General features: G+C 35.6%; 3 protein-coding genes across 3 annotated transcripts; 1 reads left to right on the forward strand and 2 right to left on the reverse strand.

Annotated features, from left to right (window-relative positions):
- Positions 1 to 1,144: 1,144 nt before the first annotated feature.
- LOC107866918 (histone H3.3) lies at positions 1,145 to 3,385 on the forward strand. Its single transcript, XM_016712962.2, has 5 exons — positions 1,145 to 1,251; positions 1,399 to 1,481; positions 2,251 to 2,327; positions 2,424 to 2,514; positions 3,016 to 3,385. The coding sequence occupies exons 2-5, from the start codon at positions 1,410 to 1,412 to the stop codon at positions 3,184 to 3,186; spliced, it is 411 nt and encodes a 136-aa protein (XP_016568448.1). The 5' UTR covers positions 1,145 to 1,251; positions 1,399 to 1,409; the 3' UTR covers positions 3,187 to 3,385.
- Positions 3,386 to 5,229: 1,844 nt separating this feature from the next.
- Positions 5,230 to 7,232, reverse strand: LOC107868540 (aldehyde oxidase GLOX1-like). The gene has a single exon (XM_016715236.2). It carries the CDS (start codon positions 7,230 to 7,232, stop codon positions 5,568 to 5,570), a length of 1,665 nt encoding a protein of 554 aa, XP_016570722.1. The 3' UTR covers positions 5,230 to 5,567.
- Positions 7,233 to 10,480: 3,248 nt separating this feature from the next.
- Positions 10,481 to 12,452, reverse strand: LOC107869402 (aldehyde oxidase GLOX-like). The gene has a single exon (XM_016715934.2). The coding sequence runs from the start codon at positions 12,262 to 12,264 to the stop codon at positions 10,603 to 10,605; it is 1,662 nt and encodes a 553-aa protein (XP_016571420.1). The 5' UTR covers positions 12,265 to 12,452; the 3' UTR covers positions 10,481 to 10,602.
- Positions 12,453 to 14,675: the final 2,223 nt, after the last annotated feature.

Genomic DNA, 14,675 nt, shown 5'->3' on the forward strand with positions numbered 1-14,675 from the left:
GTTTAAAAGCATTATTTACCAAACACATCAGTAATTTTTTTTCAGTTTCAACACTTTTATACAAACACTTAACTGCTTATTTTTAAAATAAGTTCAGTACTTTCAAAAGCACTTTTTTTTAGCCGTTTTTTTTCAACTTATCCAAACGGGCTCTTACTCACGACAATATAGTATAACAATAATATATCAAATATAACGAACATATATTAGTTTAAATTAAGTTTACTAAAATTCAAAGAAATAAGAATCTCATTAAGAACTCCATCATCCAAAAGTTGAAGGTGACGGAGATGAGAATGTTGCGATGAATGTGTGGACATACCAGAAAAGACAGGGTGAGGAATGGGATTATTCGGGAGAAGGTGAGAGTTGCTTCAGTGGAGGACAAGATGCGAGAAGTAAGATTACGTTGGTTCGGGCAAGTGATGAGTAGGGGCTCTGATGCTCCGATGCGGAGGTATGAGACACTGGATGATTTTAGGGGGTAGAGGTAGCCCGAGGAAATATTGGAGGGAGGTGATTAGGGGTGGGAGTACGTCGGTAATAGTGGGGGTACGTTCTTTTGTGTTTGGAGTTTTTTGTTCGTAGTGTTGTGGCTGTAGTATTATCTTATGGCTAGCGGTGTTAGTTTATTTTGCATACCGTACGAGTTTATATGCACTTATCTTCTGTGTTTGTTATACTGTTAGTTTATTTTGCATACCGTACTAGTTTATATGTACTTATTTTTTGTGTTTGTTATACTGTTATCAATCGTAAGCCGGGGGTCTATCGGAAACAACCTCTCTACATCATCTGAGATAGTGGTATGGTCTGCGTACACTCTACCCTCACCAGACCCTATTATGTGGAATATACCGGATATATTATTGTTGTAGAATTAATTATATGATTGAAGTTTAGACAAAAATGATTGAAGTTCAGACATTGTGAAAGTATTGTATCAAACTTCATACTTTTCTGAAGTTGTCCAATGTGAGTATACGTGCAAAAAGTTCTTAAAAAGTAGTAGTACAAGTTAAATGAGGATATCAAAAATGCAAAATCAGGTACCCAAGCACTTATCCAAAGAAAAAAAAGAACATTTTAGGCTGTTGGGCCAGGAAAGAAATGATATGGGCTTGTATTCTCCAGCCCATTTAGACGGCCCGGCCTTTTCAAATCCCCACTATATATAAACACTTCTTCCCCTTTCTTCATGCCCTAATCTCATATTTCAAATTTCAAATTCTCTCTGCAATTCTTTCTCAGGTAACAATTCTCTTCTTTTATCAAGTTCTCTCTTTTTTGGGTCTTCGGTTCCGGTGTCTATGATCTTTTTATTGTTATTATTATTATTATTATTATTATTAGTGTAATTTTTCATAGATTTTCCGCTTGCGTAATTGGTTTTTACAGACTCTGAAGAAATGGCTCGTACTAAGCAGACAGCACGTAAATCTACTGGTGGAAAGGCTCCAAGGAAGCAACTTGCTACTAAGGTTGGTTCCTTTTTTGATTCATAGCGAAGTTCATTTTCATTTCTTTTTTTTTGTTTTTGTGTAATTTTATTGCGTTTTTAAATAGTCTCGTGTTCGACCCGGTTTTGGATCGCCTTTGTTAACACTCTGTTTGGAATTTTGTTACATATTGTTTCATAATGTGCTATATTATGTTGTGTAGTATTGTATTGTCTTGATCTTGATGAATACAATGTTTGATAGACTGTATCTAGAAGAAAGTAGGGTATGAGTAGAGCTATTAGGGTAAAGGATAAAATAGAATTAAGTATTAGATAACAAGTAAAGATAAAATGAGAAAAAGAATTAAGGTAAAATCACACCAAATGATTTTTCCTTGTTATGTAATGATGGGTTTAACAATACAATCCGATATAATGAAATTTAAGTAATAATCTAACAAACATTTTATTTAAACTTATGGCTCGATACAATGCAATAGGTAACAACTATCCAAACAAACTGCTAGATAGCACTTCACCTCCTCGGGGCCAATTGTGACCTGGGTGGGAAACTAAGAAAAAAAGGAGGATCTATTGTATTGGTTTTTAATTTCATTATTTACAATCTCTTTAACTAACGATTTAAACCATGTTAACGGGTTAAACACACTCTTGACCTTTAGATGAAAACTTTTCTTAAGCTTAGTGAAGCTCTACGCTTTATGTGGATATAAGTGTAAGATTTTGCAATTTTTGGAGCAACTTTCTGTCATAGTGCTGATTCGGGGTTCTTTTTTCCAATTTGGTAGGCTGCTAGGAAGTCAGCCCCTACCACAGGAGGAGTGAAGAAGCCCCATCGTTACCGACCTGGAACTGTTGCTCTCCGGTACTTTTTTCAGTCTCCCTTGTTTTGACATTGTTCTTTAACAATCATGTGTTGTCTTTATCTGATTCAGCGATTTATTAATGTTTATGCTTATAGTGAAATCCGAAAGTATCAAAAGAGCACTGAGCTTCTCATTCGAAAGTTACCATTTCAAAGGCTTGTCCGTGAAATTGCGCAGGATTTTAAGGTAAATGTAACACCTTGTGATTATTAGAGTATCAAGTAATTGCTCCCTCCACACCAACTTATATGACAGTCTATTTTGGGATGTCTCAAAGTGTCTGACATCATTTTCCTCATACTTTGCTCAGGACTTATGGTAAATGTGAAACTTGTGATAATTAGATTATCATTCATTTGTGTACTTAATCTAATTTATGTCATTGTTTCTATTTGGATGTTTTCAACTTTCTGACACTATTTTATGCTTTAAAAAATCGTTGCATACCATTATTTCTCCATACAATTTTCAAGTATATAAATTCGCTAGATTATTCACACTTCTAACTTTTATATGATGTGTGAACTCTCTTTTAACACTGCTTTATTATTCGATGTTATTATAGATAATTGGTGCCAAGTGAATCAGCCTAAAGAAGATGAAACAAAGGGTGTATCTTTTTGTGTGCTTGAAATAATATTTGGTTTGAATGATAGTAACACTTCTTTTTTTGTGTTTGTAAAACAGACAGATCTAAGGTTTCAAAGTCATGCTGTGCTTGCGCTTCAAGAAGCTGCTGAAGCGTATTTAGTTGGTCTCTTTGAGGACACCAACTTGTGTGCCATCCATGCTAAGAGAGTCACCATAATGCCCAAGGATATCCAACTTGCAAGGCGTATTCGTGGAGAACGAGCTTAAGCTGGTCACATTATTCATTAATGAACAATCTCGTTTTGGTTTCCCGATTATGGTTTTAGCCTTTAGGTACATCTTTTGTTTGTGCCTGGAATGTTTATCAGTAGATGGTTTTTCAAGGATCTTATTGTGTTCTGTAAATGCTGGTACAATAGTTTTGGTGAAGCGATGCATTTATTAATATGAATGCTGATTCTGATTTCGTTCTTGTCATGGTTCTTTTGATATGATCTGATTAAATCCACTGTGTTGATAATGGTTTTTTTTTGTCGAGTTCCTTACTGTATTTGGCTTGTTTTGTAGCTTTTGGCTACTTGTCTTGAGCCTTTCTGATTGTTAAGTTGTGGAATTGAACTAAGATTGTTCATTCGTCGACACACTAATATTTTCTTCTGTATTGCTTTGCCAGTGTAACTTATTGCTGTGCTTCATTTTTTTGTTGTTCTTCTATGTTCCATATCTTTGTGCTTTTGAACTGCGTTGATGTAATATACTCGACAGAATATATTTACGACTACCAGATTGAAAAGTGAGATGGTTAAATTGATCCAAAGATAGTACCCTATAGTATATGCTTGAACATCTCTCTCTCATTCATTTGTACAATTTTCTATCAGAACTGGGATCAGGAGAATGAATGTAAGTAATCGCAGTAGGGGAAATTGTGACTTGTGACAGTAGTAACATACACAGATGCATCTAAGGTCAATGGTTAGCTGAAGGACTTGAACCAAACTTGGCATTACAGTTTTAGTTTTAGTAGTAGGCAGAACAAGAAGAGAAACGTGAGAACTTCCTACGGAGGACATGACCCTTGATAGGAAGGTGTGGAGGATGCGGATTAGGGTAGAGGATTGGTGAGTAGGAGTTCGTTCGTAATTGTAAGGAAAAGTGCTTTGTCTGCATTTGGAGTTGCTTGTTCGTGGTGTTTTGGTGATATATGTGATTTCGAATAGATAGTTCATAGTATTATCTTGTGGTTGTCTTGTTTCCTGTATCCTGTATTAGCTAGTAGTTTGTTGTATACTTTTATATATTTTTTTTTTGTTATACTGTTATATCATATCTGTCCTGAGCTCGGGGTCTATTGAAAACAATTTCAGGTAGTGATATGAATACAAATAAAATATTGAAGTAGCTGTATTTGCTCCCAAATCTTCAACTTTTACACACACCTTTTTCCAAGTGAAGTTAAAGTTTAAGACAAATTTAACTTCAAATTCAAACACACCTTTTCGATTTCTAGTCAAATACGCCAATAGAATATATTGCACATTAATTCTAGTTGATCTAGATGACCATTTCATATGGAAATTAACTTAAATGAAATAAATAAACTTTGAGCTGTAGAAAGCAAATTGTGCTTCCTAATGCTATAAAATAAGACATTGGAAAATGATATAGTTTTCCTCCTAGAAAAAAAAACAATCATTTTTGAATCATTCTTTGTTCAATATTCTTTGTTATGACGCAATTTACTTAATTGTTCAATGGAATGTTCAGTTTGAGTTTATCTTAGTAATTTATTTTCGATAGAATTATTGACGTACAATTTTGTCAAAAGTATAGCAAAAACAGAAAAAGAAAAAGGAAATTGACACATCTTTGTTTAGGGGAAAACGAGTAAGAATTGGTCTGATTTATGACACATGCCACCTCTTTGTAACCCATAATATGATCTAATAAAGGTCAAATTTGATTTAGCAAATGAAAAGAATTGGTCAATGGAGATTGTATATTTACAATTTTCTTCATATTTATCTATAGATAAATGTGACATTTATATGGTTCAATAAATTAACATAGTACACATACGAGCCCCGGGTATGAAGTGTTTTTATACAAATTAGTCGCCTCTCAAAACGGAGAGAAAAAATAATGATCAACAGGGGGAGACTATAAATGCTCTTCACGCACAAACAAACTCTTATAAAATTCCATGCCACCACATAGATTGTGATGTGACAATCACCATATAATCTTCCCCTTAATTAATTAGTCAGAGTTTTGACATATTTTAAAAGAAAAAGGATAGTTATAGATCAACACAAGCCTTTCACTATTGTAATAGGACTGCAAAATTTATTCAATAATCAATACAAAAGAATTGAATTCATTATCATGCTTACAACAACCTAGCTAGCTCCCAAGAAAAGAAGTTTCCATCACACCTAGTAATAATACTAGTTTTTTTTAATAATAATAATAATATTTCTTTTTAGTTTTTTTAATAATAATAGTATTTCTTTTTATAGTTATTTTAATAAAAAGAGCATGCCGATGCACTGATTGTTTTGACAATTTAAACCACGACATTCCATGACATTCTGCTCACATGATAACTACTTTTACCGTCATGCATTTAGAGCGTTTTTCCAACCATGTTACTGAATCCTGATCCAAATTCCTTCACTTGGTATATCTTGATGAACCACAAATAACATATAGTAACCTGGTGGTGCTAAATTCTTCGAATTTGGAAAAATCGAATTGATTTTATAAGTTGATATTCCAACTCCTGTTACTTTTCCACCTGAAAGGGTTAGCATTCTTTGATTCATAGTATTTGAATGTGTGTTAAATGCAGGTGCAACCATTGTCACCTTGACCAAATCTCTCTTTATCGATCCACGTATAGTAAATCGAATATCGATCCGTTCACCGTATTTAACTTTACGTTGGGAAGCGGGTGAAATAATCCGCGGACGTGAATTCGCGGATCTTGAATCCAAATATGACGGTGAAAATGCCTCCAAACTTAACTCTGTTGGAAATAGAACTCCCGTAAAGTTGTAAAACCCATGTGGATTACTACCACCAACCAAAACTCGACCATCTCGAAGTAAAACAGTTGTTGAGTGATACATTCTTGGTATGGTACCAGGGTTTTGAACCTCGAATCTTGAACCCAATGAGTCATCAGGACGGTAAATCACCGGACTCAAGACGGGGCTCCTACCAAGTTCCCATCCAGCCGTGCCCGCACCCGCACCATTCACAATCAAAACGTCACCGTTTGGTAGAATTACCATATCGCCCATTGTTCGAGCTACTGGCATGGTCTCCATGATCCATTTTGGATTCGGGTCGGTTATTGTAATCCGCCCGCAAGTATTTAATGCACCTAAAAATTTACCTCTTTGTGCTCTAAGGTATGAACCCTTTTTCGTTCCCCCACAAACCAAAACCTCAGCCCGAATAGTTTCCTGTTGCATGTTTAACGGAAGAAGAACTGCAGAACCCGTACTTGGATAATTTCTCGGGTCACCACCGGTTATTTGTGGATACGTTTTCACTATCGTATTTGTCATGTAATCGAGTAGTACAGCTCGATTGTTCGCGAAAATGAATAGATTTCCATCCACATTAAGAAAAACAAAGGGGTAAAGATTGTTTTCCTCTCTAGGATCATTAGTCTGCTGAAGAAATGGCAGACCAAATAGGTTGTTGGTTGAAGCAGTCTTGGGATAAAACTCATAGTTAAAAGCATCACGACCACCTACGATAATTTGTCTTCCATCAGGCAACAAATGATTAGTGGCATACCATCTACTTTGTATTAGTGCACTTCCAATTTCTTTCCAGTCACATGTGCTGGTCTTTCCACTGCATGGTTTAAAAACCCTAACAAAATTTTCACCATCGTTGAATCCACCAGTCTGAACCAACGAACCATCGGACGTCGCAGAGCCAGAGGAGCACCAAACATCTGTCTGGACCATGAGGGGTCGTACTGAGTTGGTGGACACATCGTATTCAACAGAGTGGGCAGTACAATCAACTTTCAAGGTGAGGTCATTAGGGTTGTTACGACATTTGCCATCAGGCAAAGATATGTTGGATGCACCAAAGTCAGTACGATCGTACATGATGACTCTATCATTGTTGAGGAGTTGCATGTGCATGGCTGAAATGCCGATGTTGGACATAAGTAGGTCCCACGTGCCACCGGCGGCGTAAGCCGTGTACCGGTGACATGGTAGTAGAAGAAGGAGAAGTAGTTGAGCAAGTTGAATCAAGAAAGGGATAATTGTTATTCTAGTTTTCATTGCCTCTATGTACTATAAGCTATAAATTTAGGTCGATATGTCCTTTATATATACTATCAAGGTGGAGAAGATGTAATTGTATTTGAATACAAGGGAATTAAGTTTAGTAGTATTGTTTATCAGGGAGAGATATTGTTCGTTATTTCTTGTCCTTTATCATTGCTTGTTTTCTAGACTATTTTTGTCTTGAGACGAAGGTCCATTGGAGACAGTCTCTCTACTTATGAGGTAAAGGTAAGTTCTATATAGAGGCGGAGCTAGCCTAGTAAAGGAGGGTTCGGACGAACCCCCTTCGACGGAAAATAATATTATTAATACATGATTAAAATGATTTATATGTATATATTATAGATGTTGAACCACCTTTAGTGAGTTTTCCTTCAGATTTTGAACCACCAGAAATCCTGGCTCCGCCTCTACCTCTGCATACACTCTACCCTTCTCATACCTTATACCTTATTTTGTGAGAGTATACTGAATATCTTGTTTATTGTTGTAGTAGGGAGAGAGACAATATTGGTCAAAGATATTGTTATATTTGTAATAATATATATGTTGTGTGAAACAAATCTTTGGTATCAAAGTAATGTGGAGCACGCATTGTCCTTACACTGATGTTACCAGCCAGGTGATCTTTTATGTTGAAAAGGAATTAAAGAGTTAATTGAATCATTTTATTGGAAAATTATATTGTGTATAAATAAGATAAAGATAAGTTTACGATAGGGTTATACGTGAATTATTGGATCACCCTCTTGTAAATAGATTTTACTGTATTACTAGAGAGATTAAAAAATTATTAACTCATAAATTTTAAATTCTAGAAATTTAACACCCTAATAATTTTTGTAATTCCCTTATTATTAGTTTTTTGCCTATATTTATAATTCAAATGCTTGCTAGTATTAAGTAGAGATGAATACATTAGTGTACCTTCTTATGAATCCTTGTGAGGTGTTGTTATTGGTGACAAAATTAAATCATGAAAACATAACTCGTCCACGTTTGGGCTGGTTATTGATTAGTTCATTTTGACTCGTTTTTTTTAACTCATTTCAGTCTAAGTAATTTTTTGACGGTTCAATAAATCATCCATTTAATTATTCAATTATTTAACCTGCTCATTTACTAAGGCTATTTTAGCATGCCAAAATTCAGCCCAAGCAGCCCTATCTTACACCCCTAGTTGTGACCATAGCAACTCTTCTTAGCATACAGGTTTATCAATTCTCTTGCAACTTCTTGTCTATTAGCAGATTGGTTAGCCAGCCCAGCCCAATTCTAGATGGAGTTCAATAGCCCAGTCCATCCCATAGGTGTGCAAAATGATGGCCCAATCCTACCTTTAGCCAAGTCCATCCCTTAGTTTATGGGTGCATGTAGTGAAGGAACTAAAATTTCTATTGAGGGGTTTAAAAGTGTACGCACAAACTAGTTGATGGGGTTCAACAATTATTATATATAAAACAACAACAACAACAAATTCAGTGTATTCCCATATAGTGGGGTCTGGGGAGGGTAAGATGTACGCAGTCCATACCACTATCTTCGAAGAAATAGCAAGGCTGTTTCCGATAGACTCCCGGCTCAATACACGAGATAATAACCAAATCAGTAATAAAGCACGGAACAAGATGAGAAGACATAAATACGCCACTCATAATGAATAATAAACAAATAATAGTAAAAAAAATCGTAATAAAGCATGCAACAAGGTGGCATAACAAGAATAATACACTCACCAAGTAAAGCCCTACCCCAACGACCCCAAACTGGCACTAGCCTTCTATCCTAATTCGCATCCTCCAGATCTTTCTATCTAGGGTCATATCCTCAGTGAGCTGTAACTGCTCCATGTCCCGCCTAATTACCTCTCTGCAGTATTACTTCGGCCTACCCCTACCCCGCCTGAAGCCATCCAACGCAAGCCTTTCACACCTACGAACCGGGGCATCCGTGCCCCTCATCATCACGTGCCCGAACCATCCCAATCGAACTTCCCGCATCTTGTCCTCCACCGAAGCCACTCCAACTTTTTCCCGAATGGTCTCATTCTGAACTCTATCACCCCTAGTAAGCCCACACATCCAACGCAACATCCGCATTTCCGCCACCTTTAATTTTTGAATGTGAGTTTTTGACTGGCCAACACTCTGCTCCAAACAACATGGCCGGACGGACTGTCACCTTATAGAATTTGCCTTTAAGCTTGGGCGACACCTTTTTATCACACAACACCCCCGAGGCGAGCTTCCACTTCATCCATCCCGCCCCAATACGGTGGGAGACATCCTCGTCAATCTCACCGTTCCCCTGAATCAAGGACCCGAAATACTTGAAATTATCCCTCTTACACACCTCCTGGGAATCCAACCTTACTACCACGTCGTTCTCCTGCCTCATGTCATTAAACTTGCATTCCAAATACTCTTTCTTGCTTCTGCTCAACCTGAACCTATTAGACTCAAGGGTCTGTCTCCACACCTCTAGTTTATCATTCACCCCCCGGATTTCATCAATCAAAACTACATTATGTACATTAAAAAAAAATTGAATCATATATCAATAATGTAATTTTCCGGTGCACGTCTGAATCGTGGGTGTTAGTTTTCATCACGACAGGACAATTAAGCATGCAAGGAAATAGTATATATAGTTGGATATACATATATAATATTTTAAACGTGATTTTGACTTTGTTTCTATTTAATTCTTAAAAAAAAACTTAAAAAATAATAATGCTCCTTTCGTTCGTCTTTTTCTGGTCATTTTTCGTTTTACGAGAGTCAACTTAATTAATTTTAAAAGCTAAATTGAATTATATTAATTTATTGTTTTAATTTGACAATCCTTCTCAGATGAAAAAATATATATCTTAAAATGTTGATCAAAGTATATTTAGTTTGACCTTTGAAAAGGGAAATGTGACAAGTAAAAATTAACACGGGAATACTTGAGAGCCAGAGAAAACGTTAATACAATTATGAACTTGTGATAATCATTTATTTAAATTGTTAACCAAGCGGAATAGGATGACTACTACATACGGTTAGGAACTTAGGATACATAACATAATTATCATAAAGAAAATAATATTAATTTGATCATAATTAAGTTGCAATTTTTTTTCATATTAATATGATGAAAAAATACATTTTAAAAGTAAAAATCGAAAGGAGGAAGTACAATAGAAGCCAGTAATTGTCTGCCTACAAATCATCCAAAAATAAGAAAAGGATATTTCACTCTGACCATATGTTATAAAAATTCCAAATTGTAAATAACAAAACAAGTCTTCACATACACAATTGGTTGGAAGTAAAAGTAAATTCTGAAAAAAAATATAATTTGTAGAGTCAAATGTGGTTAATTAATTGACCCTGACCCAAATTCCCTCACTTGGTATGTCCTGATGAACCACAAATAGAAGATAGTAACCAGGTGGTGCTAATTTACCTGATTTTGGAAATGCACAGCTCACTTCATACACTGATTTTCCAACTTGTCTTACAATTCCTCTTGGAAGTACCAACATTCTTTGATTCATAGTATTCGAATGTGTGTTAAAACCAGGTGCAATCATTGTTACTTTAATCAAATCTCGATTTAGTAATCCAGAGGAAGTAAATTGGATGTCAACACGTTGCCCGTATGCGTATTTAAGATGGGAATCGGGAGAAATGATTTGCGGTCGTAGATTAGTAGATTGCGAATCCAAGTAGGACGGTGAGAATGCCTCCAAACTTAAATCTGTCGGGAAAAGAACTCCAGTGAAATTGTAGAGCTCATTTGGATTGCTACCACCAACAAGAACACGACCATCTCGGAGCAGAACTGCCGTTGAATGATACATTCTTGGTGTGGTATTCGGGTTTTGTACCTCGAATCTAGAACCAGATGGGTTATCAGGTCGGTAAATCACTGGACTCAACACCGGGTTCCTAGCAATTTGCCATCCAGCAGTGCCCGAGGCGGCTCCATTGATGATCAAGACGTTACCGTCGGGTAAAATTACCATGTCACCCATTGTTCGAGGTAGTGGCATGGTCTCCATGGTCCATTGTGGATTCGGGTCCGTAATTGTAATTCGCCCGCATGTGTTTAACGCACCCACAAAGTCACCTTTTGCTGCTCTTGGGTATGAGCCTTTTGGGGCTCCACCACACACCAAAACCTCAGCTTCAACTTTTTCTGACCGCAAGTTCTTTAAGGGAAGAAGAACTGCAGAGCCCGTACTTGGATAATTTCTTGGATTGCCACCAGGTATTTGCGGGTACGTTTTCACTACCGTGTTTGTCGTGTAATCGAGCAAGATAGCTCGATCATTGGCGAAAATGAATAAATTCCCATCCACATTGAGAAAAACAAAGGGGTATAGATTGTTTTCCTCCCTAGGAACATTAGTCTGCTGAAGAAAGGGCAGACTAAATACGTTGTTGGTTGAGGCAGTCTTTGGATAAAACTCGTAGTTAAAAGCATCACGTCCACCTACGATAATTTGCCTTCCATCAGGAAGAAGATGATTGGCTGAATACCATCGACTTTGAATTAGGCCATTACCTAATTCCTGCCAGTCACAAGTGGCACATGGTTTGAAATTCCTCACCATAACTTTACCATCGTTGAATCCACCAGTTTGGACCAAAGTACCATCAGATGTAGCAGAGCCTGAGGAGCACCACACATCCGTCTGGACCATGAGGGGTCGTATCGAGTTAGTGGACACGTCGTATTCAACAGAGTGGGCAGTGCAATCGACTTTCAAGGCTAGGTCATTAGGGTTGTTACGACATTTGCCATCGGGCAAGGAGATGTTGGATGCACCAAAGTCAGTACGATCGTACATGACAACTCTATCGTTGTTGAGGAGTTGCATGTGCATGGCTGAGATGCCAATGTTGGACATAAGTAGATCCCACTTGCCACCACCTGCAGCATAAGCCAAGTTCATGTCATGATGACATGATAGTAGCATAAACATGAAAGGCAGCTGCCAAAGAATGTTGAAAACAAGATTTGTTTTAGTGGCCATTAGCTTTGATTTTCTTTTCTTTTGTTTGGTTATAGGACAAAGTAAATACAAAAAACTGCAAAGGGGAAGAAGAGAGCTTTAAGGAGAATGTATTATGATGTGTGGTATTTGTGGTGTTGTGAGAAAAGGCTATGGGGATGTCCTTTATATACTGTTATTCCTGGGGGTAATAATGATATATACCAAGTATTACTCTACACATGTAATTAGGCAAGTAATAATGGTTTAAATTATAAATTAATTGCTAGCAGTGGTTGTTAAGAATAATATTGGTAAAACACTTCTTAATGCAAAATTGACTTTTAGAAGAATATTTTAAGAATTTATTAGTCAACACCATATGTTGTCGTTCTAACATCATCAGCAGTTATTTTGCTTTTGGATCATATTTGGCAGACATGCTTGGAATTACTTTTGAAAAATAAATTTTGGATATTTCTAGCTACGTAACTTATGCTTACTTGATTGCTTTAACCCAATGTTTTATTAGGATGCATAATACTTATATATTATATTATCAGTCAGTCGTGGAGAAGTGCAAAATTATGTATGAATATGAATCACATTTTGCATATCTATTAATTGGATCTTCTTTATTATTATGTGAAAAAAAAAGGTCACTTGAATCAGTGGTCTCTTCGTAAAATTAGATATTTTATGTATATATTTTTTAACATTAGTGAAGTATTATCTGCGGACACTCATACTACAAAAAAGTTTAAGTGGTGCATTTGTTTGAGTTATTCACCTCAATTCTCACTTTATGCATTGTTTCCTTCCCCTCTTAATAGTGAACATATATTCTACAAATTCTAAATTCCCCTTTAGAAATATTCACTTATTTATTTAGTTACTTATTATAGTTGTTGTTGTAGGGAAAAATAAAAGTTTCATAAAATTTTATCAAGTCAATGATCTCCATTGTTCATTATGAGCCCATAATTTTTCTCGTTCTTTCAATATCAGTTAGGCACATTTTAATTTTTTTTTTAGATTTCTTAATATATGTGGATTTGATTCTCATGGGATGCATAAATACCTTTAAGTTCAGAAAGAAAATATGCTCTTTCTTTGCAATCTGTTTATTTTAGCACGATCTGACTAAAGTTGCACGCAATAGAGAATATTTTCTCAATTATTTAGCAAACAATGTATGTTCATACCATTTTAATTTATTGAAAATTCAACTAACCATTCAACATTCTTGAATTGTCTGAACCTTAAAAATAAGCAATTCATTTTACCTTAGTTTCCGCTAATTGTTTTTTAGTTTGCTCCCATCTTATGATACATATCATATTTTCTATATTTTGACAACCAGAGAAGCAGAGATGATAATAATTAATAATTAATGAGAACTATTAAGGAGCTATTTAAAGTCTAATTAATTAGCCCCCAATCATTGTTTAGGGATGGAACAAAACTTTCCAATTATTGTTTTATTTTAAGCAATTAAGTTGATAAAATTGTCAATATAAGAATTTGAAGGTTAATGTTAGGTGGAGAAATGCATGGTTTTGGCATTTATATATCAAACTTAAAACTTCTTTTTAGTTTTGCCTTATTAACCTTTGCAAAGTCTTGGCGCATCAATTATGTAAAGTGACATCACGTTTTGGTTTGAAGCTCCTCCTTCGTACTTATTTACACTCTAGGACATAGATAGAAAAAAATTTAGCGTTGGCAAGCCTCATCACACTTCCTCAGGTTTCTGTCATCCTATATTTTGTAATGCAGTAGTCCTGCACCTAGAACTTCTAACGGTTGTGTTTGTAATAATGTCTTCGGGTACCTCCTCCACTGTTTTAATATATACTAGTCTAATCATGTTTAAAAAAAAACTTTGCAAAGTCAAACAATTGGGTTTCTATTTGAAAAGGAAATTTCAAGTTTGACTTCTTGACATATTTTAATAATAAACATAAATAATTAAACTAATAGATAAAAAGATTTGATGTTTTGTCCATGTCAATATCCATTTCAAGATAATCCAATTATAAGCTTTAAACATTGTGTAGTTTCATTACCGGGACATGTACATGCATTAATTAGTTATGTTACCAAATTATTCGATTAATCGATCTTTACTAATTAATTAATTAATTAAATGTGCAATTATTTTGTCCCTTGAAATGCAATAATCATGAGCTCGTGCATGCATGCACGCTTTGTTTCATGTCGCTTTTTGGAGTCCTTTTTCATTGTTTTCTTATGTGGATATTTGACATGCATGAACAGAGAACAAAAAGTAATGAATTAATTCAGTTATTATAAAATTTTCTGAAAAGCTTTTATAGAAATTCCTGCTATGTTTGTCTCACTATACTAGAGGTTGATAAATAATTAGCTAGGAACTTTTTTTGACCTGAAAGTCTACATGCATTCTACCCTCTTTATAACTATCTGTAAAA

Source organism: Capsicum annuum, chromosome 4 (assembly GCF_002878395.1).
Source record: "Capsicum annuum cultivar UCD-10X-F1 chromosome 4, UCD10Xv1.1, whole genome shotgun sequence".
In the NCBI taxonomy this organism is placed as follows: Eukaryota; Viridiplantae; Streptophyta; class Magnoliopsida; order Solanales; family Solanaceae; genus Capsicum; species Capsicum annuum.

Excerpts from the sequence above, each read along its gene's own strand:
- LOC107866918 (XM_016712962.2), top strand. The coding sequence starts at position 1,410 with ATGGCTCGTACTAAGCAGACAGCACGTAAATCTACTGGTGGAAAGGCT. Across the intron at positions 1,482-2,250 it reads GGAAGCAACTTGCTACTAAG|GCTGCTAGGAAGTCAGCCCC; the intron begins GTTGGTTCCTTT and ends CCAATTTGGTAG. Across the intron at positions 2,328-2,423 it reads CCTGGAACTGTTGCTCTCCG|TGAAATCCGAAAGTATCAAA; the intron begins GTACTTTTTTCA and ends TTATGCTTATAG.
- LOC107868540 (XM_016715236.2), bottom strand. The coding sequence starts at position 7,232 with ATGAAAACTAGAATAACAATTATCCCTTTCTTGATTCAACTTGCTCAA.
- LOC107869402 (XM_016715934.2), bottom strand. The coding sequence starts at position 12,264 with ATGGCCACTAAAACAAATCTTGTTTTCAACATTCTTTGGCAGCTGCCT.